Source organism: Macaca fascicularis, chromosome 15 (assembly GCF_037993035.2).
Source record: "Macaca fascicularis isolate 582-1 chromosome 15, T2T-MFA8v1.1".
In the NCBI taxonomy this organism is placed as follows: domain Eukaryota; kingdom Metazoa; phylum Chordata; class Mammalia; order Primates; family Cercopithecidae; genus Macaca; species Macaca fascicularis.
The window spans coordinates 118,746,922-118,766,700 of record NC_088389.1 but is presented as its reverse complement, the minus strand read 5'-3'; the positions used below and the strand labels follow the sequence as shown (position 1 = coordinate 118,766,700).

Genomic DNA, 19,779 nt, shown 5'->3' with positions numbered 1-19,779 from the left:
AGAAACCAATCTGATCCTTGTGTTCCTTTGAGGGGCAATTTTCTCTTCAAGGTATTTTATTTTATTATTATTTTTGGAGGGAGTCTCACTCAGTCACCCAGGCTGAGTAGAGCGGCGCGATCTCAGCTCACTGCAACCTCCACCTCCCAGGTTCACATGATTCTCATGCCTCAGCCTCGCTAGTAGCTAGGATTACAGGTGTGCACCACCACACCCAGCTAATTTTTGCATTTTTAGTAGAGACAGGGTTTCACCATGTTGGTCAGGCTGGCTCAAACTCCTGGCCTCAAGTAATCCGCCCCACCTCAGTCTCCCAAACTGCTGGGTCTTCAAGGAGTTTTAGAATTTTCTTTGTTCCTAGATTCTAAAATGTCACAAAGACTTGAGGCATGTGTTTTTAATTATCCCTCACAAGAAGTTGGTCAATCTAAAGAGAGCAGAGCAAAATTTTCACCCATATGTAGTCTGGATTATTCTCCTCCTCCAACCCCTTTTGGAATGTCATCAGACAAATGCTAGCACTTTTAGATCAATCCTCCATGATTCAACTGCCCTCTCATATTTTTCATCTTGAAGAAATCTTTAGCTCAATTGTTAGTGAATTAAGTAAACTCTACTTTCAGCCTATTGAATATCTTGCATAATATTTTTAATGTCTAAAAACTAGTTCTTTGTCATCATATCTCGAATGGTTTTTCTTCTCAATGAACATGCTTTCTGATATCTAAGTTTCATTTTTTCCTGATTCTTCTAGGAACTCTTTAGGATCAGGTCTCCTCTGTTTTCTACACATACATGGTGATTCCTGGCTTGTACTTCTGTTTTGACTCGTGACGGTCTTTTATGTGGTTAGTGCTCTAAGATGCCTCATGATTCTTGGTGTTCGTATTTGTGGATGCAAGTCAAGATGAAGTGGCATTTGTAGATACACTGTATGTCTGCAGTTCAAGTCAGACTCTCTGGCCTCTGAGCAGTAAATGCAGGTTCTGATGACAGAAGCCACGACCCTCGTAGCTACACGGAGGCTAAGAAGTGACAGGTATCTTTAAGTCAGGAGGAGGTAAGCTGAGCATCTTCTGTTCCGATGTCAATTCTGTACAATCAATTTTCTTACCCTTTTAATATCTGGTGACTGTACCCAACCCATTCTCTCTCTGATCCTGGCAGTAATCTAAATCTAGTTTATTTACTTTTTGGCACCAGAGTTCCTCAGCGGAGTCTTGACAAAAATTTGTTCCTATCTGCTTGAGATCTAGAAACTTCTTAGTGCTCTGGTCTGCCAGCAGGATGACCTTTTTATATTAACAGTAACAAAAACTTAGAATTTTGATAATTTCATCATAATTTTACTACAAATTATGATGACGTACTATTTTCTATCTGCGTATAAAATGAATAAAACCTTTCTAGTGATCAGTTTGGCAATATCTGTCCAAAGTCTTACCATTTGGAGTTTCCATTGTTCCAGTGAGTCCACATCTACAAATTTATCAAAAGAAAATAATAACAGATGTGCACAAAGATATTACTAACAGGGGAAACTAAACATATAAAATGTTTAACAATAGGCCCCATTAATTTAAAAGTTCAGAGCGTATCTCTATGATGAACTATATACGTATTAAAAATCATGAAAAAGAATTTAATTTTAAAGAAATGGGGTCTTGCTATGCTGCCCAAATTGTCCTCAAACTCCTGGGCTCAAGCAATCCTCTTGCTTCGGCCTCCCAACTAGCTGGAACTACGTAGGGGTGCCCGCCACCATGCCCAGCTAATTTTTAATGTTTTTGTGCAGACAAGGTCTCACTATGTTGCCCAGCCCGGTCTCAAACTCCGGGGCTCAAGCAATCCTCCCACATTGGCCTCCCAAAGTACTGGGATTATAAGTGTGAACCACTGTACCCAGCCTTAAAAACTTTTTATTTTAAAAACCCACAGGTGTAAAACATATGGCCACATGAAAAATTTTTATACACAATCCTTACAGGTATGTAGGAAGAAGTTTTTTAAAATATACATTAAATCATTAAAATCTCTGGGTGATGGCATTATAAATAACTTTTCTTCCTCTCTGTTTACCTGTTTTCAAAATTTTCTACAACTTAAGTATTTCACTTTTGCAGCCACATAAAACACAATTGTTTTTTCCGAGACGGAGTTTCACTCTTGTTGCCCAGGCTGAAGTGCAATGGCGCGATCTCGGCTCACCACAACCTCCATCTCCCGGGTTCAAGCAATTCTCCTGCCTCAGCCTCCTGAGCAGCTGGGATTACAGGCATGTGCCACCACGCCCGGCTAATTGTGTATTTTTAGTAGAGATGTCACATTGATCAGGCTGGTCTCAAACTCCTGACCTCAGGTCATCCGCCAGCCCTGGCCTCCTGAAGTGCTGGGATTACAGGTGTGAGCCACCGCGCCCGGCAAACCACAATTTTTAATTACTGCTACATTCATGCAATGTGTATACTAATTCGGCAATAAATTTATATAAAAACAGATTTGCATATTTTAAGGATGGCAATTCCTACATTTATTTCTATTGCCTTTTTGTGATTCAAGAGCAATTCTTCTTTCAGAATGTAACTCTGTTGTTTCCAAGAGAAGGATTAAAGAATATCTGTTATAGATACTATTTCTGTCCAATTTTTTTAATGAATAACTACATTTGACTGAAAAGGCAAAGGAAACAAAGGTAATTTTCCCCTCAAGGCTGAAGGCAAAAAACGAGTAATTTAATAATATACTAATTGTTAAATCTGGAGTCCAGCTTTCCAATTACGGGGCCTTGAACGCACAGGGTGCTGAGCAGCCAAAGTTCACAAGGCAGAGTGTTTAAACAAACCGAGACTGTGCTCACCGCTAAGAGCACTGAAATATGGAAGCCGTTAACAAATTTATTTCAGTTCTTCCAACTAGTACCTACTTGAAGACAGGTTTAGATACACTAACAATATCTGATATTTGATGTAGATTACTAAAGCTAGGTGAGGAATGCCAAGATTTATTATATACTACTATACATTTTTCTGTATATTTAAAATCTCCCACAGTAAAAAAAGTTATTTATATACTGAACAATTCCTAAAAGATATTTTAATTTCTTATCATTTATTAGGAGTTCTAAAAAATAATTTTAAAAAACTATTAATAACAAAAGTTAAAGCTCACTTACATGAGCTGAAATAGTGTATGTAAAAGCAAACTACTAGGGATTACTAGAAAGGAAATAAAATGACCAAACACCCTTTGGTCATATCTGGATCATTCAGTCTAAGAATATCCCAAATAGAGTAAACTGATTAGCAACTTAAATGTGATTTAAAATGAAGGTTCTTTGAATATAATGATTTTAATTTAAATACTCTCTGGATATATATATTGTTAAAAGCCCTTCAGTCTCTTATATTTTCTTGGAAAAGGTGTAAAATATTCTTACTCTCATTTATCAGTTAGTAACATCCCCTCACAGGGCAATACTGTACAACAAATATCAAGATACTTCATTCAACCTGGGACATCTTGAAATGCAGCCAGAATTAAACATCTATAACCTCTTTTCTCGTTTCATAACTCCAGAAGCTATTTCTTGAAATAATTCAAGAAAAAAATAAAGTGATTGAAAGGTATTTAGCATCATTAGGGATAAGCTGGTAACGGCTAAAAACACTTTTCTTGTAGTTTTGAGTAAATGGTGAACAATTACACAGCACTGCAACCATCTTTCACTGCTATAATTCTGTGTACTAATCTCCAACCACAATTTAACTTAGTTCTTCAATGTGCTTCAGATACCGTTCCAGGGCGGGCACGGTGGCTCGCGCCTGTAATCCCAGCACTTTGGAAGGCCGGGCGGGTGGATCACCTGAGGTTGTGGGTTCGAGACCAGCCTGACCAACATGGAAAAACCCTGTCTCTACTAAAAATATAAAATTAGCCGGGCGTGGTGACACATGCCTGTAATCCCAGCTACTCAGGAGGCTGAGGCAGAAGAATCCCTTGAACCAGGAGGCAGAGGCTGCAGTGAGCCGAGATCGTGCCATTGCACTCCAGTCTGGGCAACAAGAGCAAAACTCTGTCTCAGGGGAAAAAAAAAACAACCAAAAAAACCATTCCAACAACGATTTAGGCCAGTGCTTCTCAAATTTCAGCATGCATGTGAATCATCTGGAGATCCTCTAATGAGACTCTCCAAACCAGCCCCCAAAGCCTCTTGGATTCAGCAGCCTGAAGAGGAACCAAAGAATTCCTATAAGCTCCCAAGTGCTGAACTGGTGCTGCAGTCAATCCACGAACCACACCTTGGGTAGCACTGATTTAGAACATATGTGTTCATGTTCCCAAAAAAGTAAACTGAGATTGTAGGAAACATTATGTACTCTTCTCAATACTTCAAAGTACCATCACTTTGTGCTGAAGTCTTGTGTTGAAAACCTGTTTAGGAGTGCAAAAGGCTTATTGGGGAAAAAACAGACAAATAAAGAAATGGAAAGGAAAGGAAAGGAAAGAAAAAAGACCTTTCATCTTTTTACCTAGACTCCCTTAATGGCTTGAATTAATTCCTATTCCTAATCAGCATTTCAATATCTAATCTTGGTAGCCAATATTTACAGACATCATACATGTTAAATTTTCAACAATCACAATTCTACCACATACCTGTAAATGCCTGTCATACACTGTATACTAGGTTGTAAGAATTAATTACTGATACTCTTGGTCTATTTGGTATTGTTATAAAGCAATTCTCCTACTCTGGGCTACGGTAGATTTTAGAAGAAAAGGCCAGTTAAATCAAGATAACTGTCTTTTTGCAAGATGCAAACCAGAAAGAGAGGGAAAAACCTGCTTTGCTGGTAATTGTTATTCAATAAAAGTTCTATGCCAAGTACTGCCATTTCCCAGATTAAAATGTCAACAATAAAACAAGATAGATCCTAAAAAAGTCAGTTCTCCGTCCACATTAGCATGGTTCCTTTCACTACTTTGTCTACACACTGTGTACTTTGGGAATACCAGAGATGTCCACGGCAAACATTCCAACAGCTTTAGGGCCTCCAAGTGCTACTCTCATTGCTGGCATGAATGACTTACTGCAAGGTGATTAAAAAGCATTCAATGTTCTGACCAACTTAAGACTGTAAACACCGTGGTGCACATAGATGCCCACACCAAGAGTTACCCAGTCTTCATGTCCATGACTGAAATAACCAATTTCTGAGAAGAGAAAACAAAACGTGCAGTTCAGTAAATATGGCGTGGTACTTAATAACACGGGCTCTGGAATCAGACTGTCCTATTTGAGTCCTAGCTCAATCACCTACTAGCTGCATGACCTCGGACAGGTTACTTAATGCCTTCATGCATCAGTCTCCTCATCTGCAATAAGGGGTCATAGTTCCTACTTGACAGGGCTATCATGAAAACTACATGAGAACACACCAGGGACAAGGTGGAGTACGACGACATTTTTGCCAGTGACTAGTATTTGTGTCTTATAAAATGGGAGGAAAAAAAAAATCCCTGGAAATACCTCTATTTAGTGTTTAGCAGATTCTAGTCCACTTTCTAAGTTAGTGAAAAATACACCAAAATCCAATCACCCCTTTCAACAGTAGCATGGAATGGAAATCTATTCCCTATTCAAATTGCAGGATGGGGGAGGGAATTTACATTTGAAAACTGAAAAGAAGTAATAAATTTGTCTTAGACACCCCCCAACTATATTTTCCCTCCAAGATGTACTTTTAGGCTGGGCACGGTGGCTCACGCCTATAATCCCAGCCCTTTGGGAAGCTGAGGTAGGTGGATCACTAGAGGTCAAGAGTTCGAGACCGACCTGGCCAACACGGTGAAACCCCGTCTATACTAAAAATACAAAAATTAGCTGGGCGTGCTGTGGCTCGCCTGTGGTCTCAACTACTTAGGAAGCTAAGGCAGGAGAACCAGTTGAACCTAGGAGGTGGAGGTTGCAGTGAACCAAGATTGCAACACTGCACTCCAGCTTGAGCAACAGAGCAAGACTCCGTTTCAAAAAAAAAAAAAAGAAAAAAAAAACACAGATGTACTTTTACTGCAAATGTTTGTCTCAAATCATGGACAGCCCAGAAAGTTGTATCCACCAGTTCCACCCAAAACACTGCAAGGTGCTCGGCCTATAGGAAAAAAACAAGCTTGCTTCTATTTTCTTAAAAAACAAAAACCCAGCTATATAATGTTTCCTGTGTGGTCTCAGTACTTCACACCAGACTCCCTGAACCTTCCTAACACCTTCAGGGACAGGTGCTACTGCTCACTCAGTGCAGTTCTGTGACTTTTCCCTCAAGCAACCAGAGGTTCTTTCTCGGCCCCCCAACACTGACTTGAGAAAAGACAGAAGGGGTGGCCACCGTCACTGAGCCCCAGTGTCAAGCCAGGTGGCCCTTATTCCTTGCAACTCCCATGAGTCAAAAGTGGAGAAAGCTGAAGGGGAGAAGGATGCTATAGTTCTGCGTTTTTCTATATTTGATTTTCATAAAAATTGCATTTTAGAAAGGAATCTATGCTAAAAAGCTGCAAACCTCTTATTGTTCCAGTTCAATACCTTGATTTTAGACAGGATTAAGCCAACCTTAGATACATTAAGGAACTTCCACAGGCCTAACAGCCAAACTCCATCAGGCTTCCTAACTCGCCTGGGAGAGCCTGCCTCCCCACCAGGCAGCCTCTTCAAAGCTCCATGCAGCCATCCCTGCTCACTCCATGTGAAAAACAGTGGAAACTTCTGTTTCAGCCTTTCCTTCTACTCATCATCAGATTCACACTGAGAACAGGAAAACGGGACTCACAACTTTTCCTTTCAGTTTCTCCCTTTTGCTAGAGAGTAATATGCTCAAGGCTTCCAGTCTTCAAGACAAGTATGTGTGCCTGTGAAAGCACTAAATCAAGGTCCCCAAATGTGGAGCATACAGGATGAGAGACTTTTTCAGTTACTATGCATATGAACTTCAGGTGTTTCGTTTCTTATGCTTTAGGGAATCAAACCTATGAATTAACGAACAGTACTGCTTATTAGGATGAGGCAGATGGAATCTTATTGCACAAATAACACGCCCAAGAGCTCAAACCTATTAATATCTGAAATCCTAAGTAAATGAACTTTTAATCATAGATGATTAGAAAATACGGAAAAATGATTAGAACGCACATTAATATTCTAAAAGCCTTTAACTTAATTTGCAAAATCTATTTTGAATGAACTGTTCTGGTCTTGCAAAGTTAAGGTTTAATTTGCCTTTGTCCCCATTGTATTTAAGTTTTTCATCATTACCTAATATTTATGGCTTACATTTGTTTTTATTGCTATGCTTTATTTGTGGCAAGACACAGCTTAGTATTTATAGTAACGACATGATAATGAGCAAAAACATATCACTGGATATGGCAAAACCATGAAGATGATGAGCACATGGATAAAATTCCAGAAACTTAACCTCAGAGATACAAAAACTTATGTAGCTTACCTCCACATTTTTACTTTCCAGGTAGTTTCTTATGCTAAATATTACAAATATTTGTATTATGTATCACGTACACATTTTGGAGACTTTTGTTTGGTCCACTCACTAACAATTACTGAAGGGCATTCATCCAGCCCTTCCCTGATAGCCAAGAGGTCTCACATCCTCTTCAGCTATTACATTGTCGTGTCTGAGGGGCATACACTTTCAATACCAATATTTTGGGGAAAAAATGTTTTAAAGAGTGCCTCACATGGTGGTAGGGTCAAGGAGTGTCTTCTCCATATTTAATCATCTATGACTAAGAGTCTTACAATCAGAACAGATTGTTCGAGTGACATTTCCAGTTTGTAATGGCATAGTCATCAGTATAGGATAGACAGCTGTGAAATCAATTATACATAACAAAGTAAAAGTGAATATTATAATTGAAGACATTAATAGAATCTTAATTTTCTTTTTTGGATGTAACTATGTCACACACAAAAAAAATTTAGGGAAAAAAGTGGCTTCTGTAAGCTGGTATTTATAGAATTTAGGATGGAGAACACATTGTCGGTTTAAATACATGGCTATTGCATTATCTTTTAACATGGATATGCTTTCTCTAAATTCATAAGCTTTTCCTTCATATAAAAATGCTATAAAACAGTGAGCGTGTGACCACATGTTAGGCAGGCCCTCCCAGCATAAGACATGGTCTCTGCCCAAAAGGAGCTCCTTGTCAAACAGTGGACCAAGACCAGGAGAGAAAGCCCGCACACAAGGCCCACACAGGCATTACAAGGAGAGAAGAGGGAGAGGCTCACCATGCACCTGCCACATTGACTACAACAGTTTTCCTTCCATTGGCCCAGTTCCCATTAAACTGGAGACAAATCACGTCCCAAAGGCTTTTAAAGGCTGAAGGGTAGAACTGGCACACTTCAGCCAGGCCAAGGCGAAGGGAACAGACAGAGAAGATGACTACATACTATTCCTCATCGCACACTACATCTCCTGTGAGCTAGGAAGCCCTCGATCACAGGGGAGGGGGCCTTACCTAGGTGATCTTGTATGCTGCGTAACAAAAGGTCAAAAAACACTATTCTAGAACCAGTTTCAGAACTGCTTACTTGTGGGATGTCCTCTTCTTCATCATGTTGGCAGATACTCCAGCATGGCCTGTAAGAGAGATGCATATACAGTCGATGAAAACCAGATTTAAGAATACCTCAGAACGCAGGAAATCTTAACTTCTGAAAAACTGCTATACAGAACATGAAAATACACCATTATCAGCAAACATGTAAGAAAGCCACTTGTTTACTGAACTTTTAAAAAGGAGATACACACAAGAGATTCTTGAAAGACAAAATAGCAGAAGCAACAGTTCTCTACCCCCTCAAATCAGCCATAAAAGCACAAAACCAGAATTGTATGGACAAGAACTACAAGAAAAACTAAGTGTCAGTCTGGTGTGGAGGCTCATCCCTGTAATCCCAGCACTCTGAGAGGCCAAGGCAAGAGGGTGGCTGAGGCCAGGAGTTCGAGACAGGCCTGGGTAACATAGCAAGACCTTGTCTCTACAAAAAAAAAAAAGAATGAGTCAGGTGTAGTGGTACGCACCTGTGGTCTTAGACACTCAGGAGGCTGAGGTGGGGGGAACACTTGAGCCCAGAAGTCGAGGTTGCAGTGAGCTGTGTTTTTGCCACTGCAGTCCAGTCTGGGTGACAGAGTAAGACCTTGTCTCAAAAAAACAAAAACAAACAAAAAAACCTAACCAGGCACAGTGGCTCAGGCCTGTAATCCCAACACTTTGGGAGGCCAAGTTGGGTCGGTTACCTGAAGTCAGGAGTTTGAGACCAATCTGGCCAAGATGGTGAAACCCTGTCTCTCCTAAAAATACAAAAATTAGCCAGGCGTGGTGGTGTATAACTGTAATCCAGCTACTTGGGAGGCTGAGGTGGGAGGATTGCTTAAACCCAGGAGGCAGAGAGGCTGCAGTGAGCCAAGATTGCACTACCGCACTCCAGCCTGGGCAACAGAGTGAGACCCTGTCTCAAAAAAACAAAACAAAACAAGACTACGTGACAATCCTAGCCATAAAGTCCTAAATGGTACAAAACTGTCTTACTGTCATAAACAACTGAAAAACAGGATGAAATATATGAAACACCTGGTTTCAGATGCTGGGCGATAGGCAGCACAGGTGTGTGGGATCTGGGAGCAGAAAACACACATAGGGAACCCTGCACAGGCCCTGACCTCATTCCTGGAAGCAATTTTTGGGCATGGTATATGAAGGGGGAACCAAGAACACTATCCTTTTACCATGTCGTGAGTCAGTCTGGAGTTGGGAAGGGTGGGCTGGCTGGAATTTGTGGAACTACATGTGGGCAAGAAGGGATCTACTCAGAAGGGAAGCTCAAAAAGTCTGCAGTTGGGGGTGGATGTCTTAAGTCTTTGGCTAACACAAGTCTGCACATAATTCTGAGAAGTCACAAAGGGACAGTTGTCCAGATTCCATCGCCACCTCTTAACACTTGGGGCAATCAATAAAAATGGCAACAGATGGCCCTAACTAGGAAATATGAGGCAGCCTGGAACAAAAGCTCAGCACCTGCTTACCAAAATAGACTCCAATACTCTCTAAAGGGCATCCACAAAGTCCCAACACTCAACAACACAAGGTTTCAAACGTTCCACACCAACAAAAATTATTAGACACAAAAAAATTAGCAGATTGTAATTCCATAGTTGAGTTGGCTATGAGTGAAACACAGTATTTAGCAGGCAAGGACATTGAGAACACTAATAAATATGTTAAAATATTTAAAGGAAAATAAAAATACTTAAAATACAAAGTGGAAAATATAAAGAAAACAAATGAAATTAGTGAAAAATACACAATCTGAAATTTAAAATTCACTGAATGTGAGATACAAAGATGGGTGACTTTGACACACAGCAATACAAACTACTCAAAATAGCACACAAAGAAAAACCTGGAAGAAAATGAGCACAACCTCAGTGACCTTTAGGACAATATTAACTGGCCTCACACATAGGAAAGCAGAATCCAAGACAAAAAGGAGAGAGAGGAGTGAGAGGAAAATATAATGGTAGAAAGTTGTCCAGATGTGATAAAATGCATGTAACCACAGGGCTAACAAGCTCAGCAAAGCCCAAGTAAGACCAAAAACAAAGGAAACCACACCAAGGCACTTCCTTCATCAAATTTCTAAAAACCACTGATACAAATAAGTTTTTTTAAATAGCTAAAGAACAGAAGATACATTAAATATAGGAAAACAAAAATAAAACTGACTCCAAAATTGATGTCAGAAACAACGTAAGCCTGAAGACAGTGGAATACATCTTTAAGGTGCTAAAACATAAGCAAACCAGGCTGGTGCAGTGGCTCACGCCTGTAATCCCAGCACTTTGGGAGACTGAGGGGGGCGAATCACATGAGGTCAGGAGTTCAAGACTAGCCTGGCTAACACAGTGAAACCCTGTTTCTACTAAAAATACAAAAAATTAGCTGGGTGTGGTGGCGCACGCCTGTAATCCCACCTACTCGGGAGGCTGAGGCAGGGGAATCGCTTGAACCCAGGAGGCGGAGGTTGCAGTAAGCCAAGATTGTGTCACTGCACTCCAGCTGGGGCAAGAAGAGCAAAACTCCGTCCAAAAAAAAAAAAGCAAACCAACTTACCTATGGACTTAAAATGCTATATTCAGCAAAAAATACCTTCCACTTGCAACACATTGATAATTAAACTAAATAGAAACAGTCTAATTGTACCAATTAAGACTATAAAGGGAAAAGCCAAACAAATTAGCCTCAAGACAAACAATGTTACCACAAATCAAAGGACAATTCCAAATTCTAAAAGAGTGAATTAATTAAAAAGCCATAATAATCTTAAATGCATATGAACTCAATTACAGAGTACCGAAACACATGAAGTAAATCTGACAGAAAGACAAAGACATATCCATAATTATACTTAATTATACAACTCTTCTCTCAGCAGTTGATATAACAAGTGGATAGGAAAATCAGAAAGATTATCATGAATACGCCAATTAAAAAAATAGAAAAATTTAAAAAAGAAAATCAAAAGGAATATAGAAGACCTGAACAACCTGAACAACCAACCTTACTTAGCTGACATTTAAAGAATACTAAACCATTAACGCCAAAATAGTTTTTCAAGTTCACATGGAAACATTCACTCAGATACGTATTTCTGAATCATACAGGTCTCAGGCGGAGCATGGTGGCTCACATCTGTAATCCCAGCACTTTAGGAGAGGCCAAGGTGGGCGGATCACTTGAGGTCAGGATTTTAAGACCAGCCTGGCCAACATGGTGAAACGCTGTCTCTACCAAAAATACAAGGGGTGGGGGGGTGGAGAAAGAAAAAAAAAAGCCCAGGCATGGTGGTGGGCAACTGTAATTGCGGCTAAGGCAGGAGAATCGCTTGAAACTGAGACGTGGAGGTTGCAGTGAGCCAAGATCACGCCAATTCACTCCAGCCCAGAGCCAAGACTCCATCTCAAAACAACAATAACAATAATAATAATAAAAGTCTCAACATGTTTAAGACAATACAATCTGAAAGCAAAGTTTACAGTTCTTCCATGGAGACTAAAACTGGGAGATGGGCTGACTGCCAAGAACCGCTCTGCCCACTTCACCCAGCATGTTCATACGCACTGAGATGTGGACAGAAGCTCAATAATAGCTAATGGGTGAAGAATTAAGCATGTGATGGCCTCAAACAGTGAAGACAAGATACAGACTGGAAGCAGGAGCAAGTCTACCTGAAGCATCCCTGGAACATGTCTGGTCTTAGAGTAGACAAGGATGGAAGGAGGTAAGAAATGAAAAAAAGAGAAGTAAAAGTAAAAAGTCTTTCAAGAGCTATTAGAATTGCACCAAGTGTCAAGAACCCTTTTCAATCCCCAACATACACACAACCCCACACTGGATGTACTGAGTGCTGGGTTCTAGGAAAGGGTGCCTCAAATGCTAAACATCCCCCTATGTCCCCAGAGTCAACACTTCCATTTAGAAGAAACAGAATTTTGCTATTTATCACTCAAGAAAAGGTAAGCCATTCATAATCAAAGAATTGAGAAAAATGAAAGTGAGCAGCACCACTATCCCTGAAATGATATGAGATCTAAAATGATTATAAAGAATTGGCATCTCCAAGGAAACTGAAGATATTGTAATAACAGAATGGGAACAAGAGACTGAAAAGGGAAAGCAGCTCCTGAAAATTAAAAAATAAATAAAGAGAATCTGGCATTTAAAAAGCTTGCAAGTTAACTAATTTGTCCATAAAAAGCTAAACAAACTGAAAAAATCAACAACTTCTTAGACTAGTCAGAGAACTGAGGTCACAAGACAAACAACTGTCCGCAAAACTGGAGAGACAGGCAGAGACAGACAATCACAACTTACTAGATCAGAAACCTCCACACAGGAACCAGGGCCATGGTCAGAAAAACCTAAACTGCAACCGACATTGCTGGAGAATCAGCATGGGCAAGTCTGACAAAAACTCCAGGGGTTGGGGGCTGTCTTAAGAGGACCCCCACACTTTCCTGAATTTTTCCTCTACAAGCTGAAGAAGTTGGTCAAGCCATCCTGTCCCACAAGGGGTGGGGGTGGGGAGACTGAGAAGCACAAGCAAAGGTCACAACCCAGGGGTACAAGCCTCATGAAGAGATTGACAGGCAATCACAGGACTACAGACTGCTTCCCCTCCCCAGTACACCTTACCACCACCTTGCTAAAGACCTGTTATTACCACAGCTCCTCTTACCCAGACATCATGTGCGCCTTTCAACAAGAAATCACAGGCTTATTGAAATGCAAATACTAGTATTAAGAGACAAAACAAGCATCAGAACCAGACTCAACTAGGCAGGGAATTACCAACTAGGTCTGTTAATTCCACCCAGACCAGGAATTTAAATGAACTATGATTAATATGCTAAAGTCACTAATGAGTAATATAGACAACATGAAAGAATAGATGGACAATATATACAGAGATGGAACTTCCAATAATCAAAGAAAGCTATGAATAAACACTTTAACAAAAGCAAAGAATGCCTTTCATATATAGGTTTATTAGTAGACTGGACGGGAAGAACCAAACAACGTCTGAGTTTAAGGGCATGTTAATAGGAACTTCCAAAACTGAAAAGCAGAGAAAATCCCCTGAATATCCAAGAAGTATGGGACAGGTACAAAAGGCATAACTTACACATTATGGAAATGCAAGTAGGTAAAGGAAGAAAGGAACAGAAGCAATGTAAAGCAAAGACTGAGTTTTTTTTGTTTTTTTTTTTTTTGAGTCTTGCTCTGTCGCCCAGGCTGGAGGGCAGTGGTACCATCTCAGCTCACTGCAACCTCTGCCTCCCAGGTTCAAGCGATTCTCCTGCCTCAGCCTCCCAAGTAGCTGGGACTACAGGCATGTGCCACCCCAGCTAATTTTTGTATTTTTAGAAGAGATGGGGTTTCACCATGGTGGTCAGGCTGGTCTCAAACTCCTGACCTCGTGATTCGTCCGTTTCGGCCTCCCAAAGTGCTGGGATTACAGGCATGAGCCACCGCGCCCGGCCAAGACTGAGATTTCCCAGAAATTAATGCCAGACACCAAAGCACAAATCCAGGAAGCTCAGAGAATGCCAAGCCGAATAAATGCCAGAAAAAAACCTACACCAAAGAGTATCATATTCAAACTGCAGAAAAATCAAAGGTAAAGAAAAAAAAATATTCACTGGGCATGGTGGCTCACACCTGTAATCCCACTGCTTTGGGAGGCCGAGGTGGGTGGATCACTTGAGGTCAGGAGTTTGAGACCAACCTGGCCAACAAGGTGAAAACCCATCTCTATAAAAATACAAAAATTACCAGTAATCCCAGTTACTCGGGAGGCTACGGCAGGTGAACTGCTTGAACCAGGGAGGCAGAGGTTGCAGTGAGCTGAAATCAGGCCACTGCATTCCAGCCCAGGTGACAGGAGCAAGACTGTCTCAAAAAAAAAAAAGAAAAGAAAGAAAAAGAAAAACATCTTGAAAGAAACCACCTTACCACAGAGGAATAAAGAATTATACGAGACTTCTCCTCAGAAGCCATGCAAAGTAAGAAGACAGTAGAGGGAACTATTTAAAGTGTTGAGAGGAAAAAAAACTACTAACCTACAGTTTTATATCCTGCAGAATTACTTCAAGGGAAGGAGAAATAAAATACTTTCTCAGACAAACAAAAAGTGATGAATTTGTCACCAGCAGACCTGCCTCGTAAGAAACGTTAAGAAGAAGGTCTTTAGAAAGAAGGAGGCCGGGCGTGGGGGCTCACATCTGTAATCCCAGCACTTTGGGAGGCCGAGACAGGCGGATCACGAGGTCAGGAGATCAAGACGATCCTGGCTAACATGGCGAAACTCCGTCTCTACTAAAAATACAAAAAATTTAGTCGGGCGTGGTGACAGGCGCCTGTAGTCCCAGCTACTCGGGAGGCTGAGGCAGGAGAATGGTATGAACCTGGGAGGCAGAGCTTACAGTAAGCCCAGATGGCGCCACCACACTCCAGCCTGGGCGAGGGAGCGAGACTGCCTCAAAGAAAAAGAAAAGAAGGAAAATTTAGCTGGGTGTGGTGGCAAGTGCCTATAATCCTAGCTACTTGGGAGGCTGACGCAGGAGAATTGCTTGAACCTGGGAGGCAGAGGTTGCAGTGAGCTGAGATCGCACCACTGCACTCCAGGCTGGGCAACAGAGCAAGACTCCATCACTCCATCTTTTCAAAAAATAAAAATAAAAAAAGAAGGAAAATATAGGTCAGAAGCTCAGATCTATATAAAGGAAGAAAGAACATTAATGAAGAAATAAGTGAAAATAATATAACAACATACAATATACAATTACAATAAAAACATATTTATAATAAAAATAGAATATAAAAACTTTTTTTCAGACAGGGTCTCACTCTGTCACCCAGGCTGGAGTGCACTGATGTGATTATGGCTCATTGCAACCTCAACCTCCCAAGACTCAAGTAGTCCTCCCGCCTCAACCTCCCAAGTAGCTGGTACTACAGGAATGCACCATCATGCCTAGCCAAATTTTTTTTATTTTTCATAGAAATGGGGTCTCACTACATTGCCCAGACTGGTCTGGAACTCCTGGGCTCAAGTGATCCTCCCACTTAGGCCTTCCAAAATGCTGGGATTATAGGCATGAGCCACAGCATACTGGCCTGGCCTATTTTTCTTAATCGAGTAACAATGTACGTACACACACACACACACACACACACACACACACACACACACACACAATGAATGGCAGCGATGATGATACAACCAGACTGGAGAGAGAATTAGGAATACAGCCATCCCTCCGTATCTATGGGGGACTGGTACTAGGACCCCCTTCGACACCAAACTCCATGGATGCCCAAGTCCCTTACATAAAATGGTGTTGTATTTGCATCTAACATAGGCACATCCCCTCCCATATACTCTAAATCATCTCCAGATTACTAATAATGCCAAATACAAAAGCTATGTAAATCGTTGTTACAATACATCATTTAGAAAAAAATGACAATAATGTACTTGTTTATATTATAGGCACAATGATATTTTTCTGGATATTTTCAATGTGTGTTTGGTTAAATCCACAGATGTAAAACCCACGGATGCACAGGGCCAACTAAATTTTATCATTATAAGGTACATGGCACTACCCCTAAAGCAATATAGTTATTTTAAAGTAGGCTTGGGGAGGGGGAGTTTTGTTTTTGTTTTTTAAGAAAAAAAAACGGGGAGAGGAGGGGAGGGAAAAGGGAAGAAAGGGAAGGAGAAAGAAAGGGAGAGGCCGGGCGCGGTGTCATGCCTGTAATCTCAGCACTTTGGGAGGTCGAAGCAGGTGGATTACCTGAGGTTGGGAGTTCGAGACCAGTCTGGCCAACATGGTGAAACCCTATCTCTACAAAAATACAAAAAGTAGCTGGGCATGGTGGTGTGCACCCTGTAGTCCCAGCTACTGAGGAGGCTGAGGCAGGAGAATTGCTTGAACCCGGGTGGTGGACCAGGTTGCAGTGAGCTGAGACCACGCCACTGTACTCCAGCCTGGGCGACAGAGCGAGACTCCATCTCAGGAAAAAAAAAAAAGTTCAAAAACTTAACTGGCTGGGCACGGTGGCTCACGTCCGTAATCCCAGCGCTTTGGGAGAGCAAGGTGCATGGATCGCTTGAGCTCAGGAGTCCGAGACCAGCCTTTGTAACATGGTGAAATTCTGTCTCTATTTTTAAAAAATTTTTAAAAATTAACAAAAAAATCCTTGATATGCTAAGAAATGGAAAAAAAGTGGAATAATATAAAACGCTCAATTAAAACCACAGAAAGCAGAAAAGAGTGGAAGGCAAAAAAAAAAAAAAAAAGGACAAGGGCAAAGAATAGACAACAGTAACATAAATATGACACGGTATTACTCCACCTACATAAATAATCATTTTCTATGTTACTGATCTAAATATACCAATTAAGACAGACTCAGAGTGGATCAAAAACAAGATGCGCCGGGCGCGGTGGCTCACGCCTGTAATCCCAGCACTTTGGGAGGCTGAGGCGGGCGGATCACAAGGTCAGGAGATCGAGACCACGGTGAAACCCCGTCTCTACTAAAAATACAAAAAATTAGCCAGGCGCGGTGGTGGGCGCCTGTAGTCCCAGCTACTCGGGAGGCTGAGGCAGGAGAATGGCGTGAACCCGGGAGGCGGAGCTTGCAGTGAGCCGAGATTGCGCCACTGCACTCCAGCCTGGGCGACAGAGCGAGACTCCGTCTCAAAAAAAAAAAAAAAAAAAAAAAAACAAGATGCAACTTCATGCTAGATATCAGACATCCACTTTAACTATAAATACACACACATTTAAAGTAAATGGATGAAGAAAAGATACAGCTTGCTACCAATAATCAAAAGAAAGTGGGAAGCTATATTAATTTTAGAGAAAGCAGAGTTTGGAGGAAGAAAAGTTATCAAAGATAAAGAGGGGCAATACATAAAACAAAGGTGTCAACTCTCCAAGAAAACAGAACAATCCCTAATGTGCATGTGCCTAAAAATGGAGCATCAAAATATGTGAGGAAAAAAACTGACGGAACCATAGGAAGAGACAGATTAACTCCACTAAAGGTTGAGTATCTCTTATTCAAAATGCTTGGGACCAGAAGTGTTTCACATTTCAGAATATCTGCATATGAAATGAGGTATCTTGGGAATGGGACCCAAGTTTAAACACAAAATTTGTTTCATATAAACCTTCTATATACCCCCTGAAAATAATTCTGTGTAATATTTTAAATAATTTTGTGCATGAAACAAAGTTTATACTCATTGAAGTATCAAAAACCAAAGGTGTCATACAAAAAATTAGCCGGGCGAGGTGGCAGGCGCCTGTAGTCCCAGCTACTCGGGAGGCTGAGGCAGGAGAATGGCGTAAACCTGGGAGGCAGAGCTTGAAGTGAGCTGAGATCCGGCCACTGCACTCCAGCCTGGGTGACACAGCAAGTCTCAAAAAAAAAAAAAACCAAAGGTGTCACTAGCTCAACTCATGTGGACAATCTTGTTTGTTATCATCATCATTCCTGACACTGAATTTATATGCTACCAACAGCAACCATTCTCTTACACTAATCCACACACAAGTTCTTAACAGGAAAAATGATAGCATACCATTAACACAGTGAAAAAATAATATGTTCAGGATACCTAAGCAGCACAGTAGCAGCGCCAGAATACCTATGTCAGCTATTAACAGCAACAACAAACAACAGCTTGCCTTTACTCTCCACCTACAATGCTGTGTTTTGTGTGTTTTATTTTTTTAGGTGAGAAAAAATATCAGAAGCAGTTGAGGGACCAGAAAGTGGGTCCTTAGGAATGAGCAAGCATTCTACTGGATGGTTTTTCAAAGTGTTTCCTCTAGTCAACTGCCTCATGAACAAGTTTTTATCTTAAGTCTCTCTTTGATAATATAAATTGACATGGTTTCTTGCTGTGTTACAAATGCACCCTGCTCTAGTCCTCCAATAAGCCCATCACACATTTTCCCCATGTCATCAACAGGCACTTTTTCTTTAGTATTAATGTCATCTTCATCACCCAATTGTGGAATCACGTGAGTTACTCAAAAAGTTTCAGATTTTTAAGTATTTTGGATATCAGGTTTTTGGATTAGGGATGCCCAATCTATATTATAGTTACGGATTTCAACATCCTTCCATCAGTAATGGACAGATCCAGAAGACAAAATCAGTAAGGATATGGATGAACTCAACAAGCACCATCAAATCTATCTGACTACAGATCAAATCTAATCTATATATTTGATCTATAGTCAAATCTAAAGACTACTTCACCCAACAGCAGCAGAATACAAACTCTCTCAAGTTCACATGGAAAAAATACACCAAAACGGACCACATTATGAACTGTAAAACACAGCTTCACAAATTTAAAAAAAAACAAATCATATAGTATATGCTGTCATACAACGATGGAATTAATCTAGAAATCAGTAACAGAGAGATGCCTGAAAAATCTCAAAATACATGGAGATTAAACAACACATTCCTAAGCACATGGGTCAAAGAAGAAACTGCAAGAGAAATTTAAATATATTTTGAAGTAAATGAAAATGAAAACATAACTCACCAACATTCAGCAAAAGCAGTGCTTACCAGAGAAATTTATAGCAATTAATAATCTTTTTTTTTTTTTTTTTTGAGACAGTGTCTCGCTCTGTGGCCCAGGCTGGAGTGCAGTGGCATGATGTTGATGCGCTGCAACTTCTGCCTCCCAGATTCAAGTGATTCTCCTTCCTCAGCCTCCCGAGTAGCTGGGATTACAGGCGCACGTCACCACGCCCAGCTAATTTTTCTATTTTTAGTAGAGACAAGGTTTCACCATGTTGGCCAGGCTGGTCTTGAACTCCTCACCTCTGTCCCCCTTAGCCTCCCAAAGTGCTGGGATTACAGGCTTGAGTCACCACGCCCAGCCAAAGAAAGATCTAAAGTTAATAATCTAAGCTTCTTAGGAAGCTAGAAAAAGAATCCACGGTGAGGAGAGGAAAATAAAATTATAAAATAAATTTTATTTTTTTATAAATAAAATTATAAAAATTAGAGCAGAAATCACTACAATTGAAAATCAAAATCAATAGAGAAGAATCAATGAAACCAAAAGTTAGTTGCTTGTGGAAATGCAAAATG

At 40.6% G+C, this 19,779-nt stretch overlaps 1 protein-coding gene across 29 annotated transcripts in view; it reads right to left on the bottom strand.

The window, feature by feature from the left end:
* The window catches only part of SPIN1 (spindlin 1), an 84,795-nt gene that overhangs the window by 21,572 nt on the left and 43,444 nt on the right, over positions 1-19,779 (bottom strand). For 27 of the 29 annotated variants that reach the window (XM_074017769.1, XM_015437356.3, XM_074017783.1 and 24 more), the window contains one exon: positions 8,612-8,660. The exons of 1 other annotated variant lie outside the window; for it this stretch is intronic. In XM_074017769.1, the coding sequence (XP_073873870.1) occupies positions 8,612-8,637 (26 nt within the window). In that variant the 5' untranslated portion in view covers positions 8,638-8,660. Of the gene's footprint in view, positions 1-1,444; positions 1,480-8,611; positions 8,661-19,779 lie in introns of all 29 variants that reach the window. One more of the 29 variants, XM_074017777.1, reaches the window with a different exon arrangement.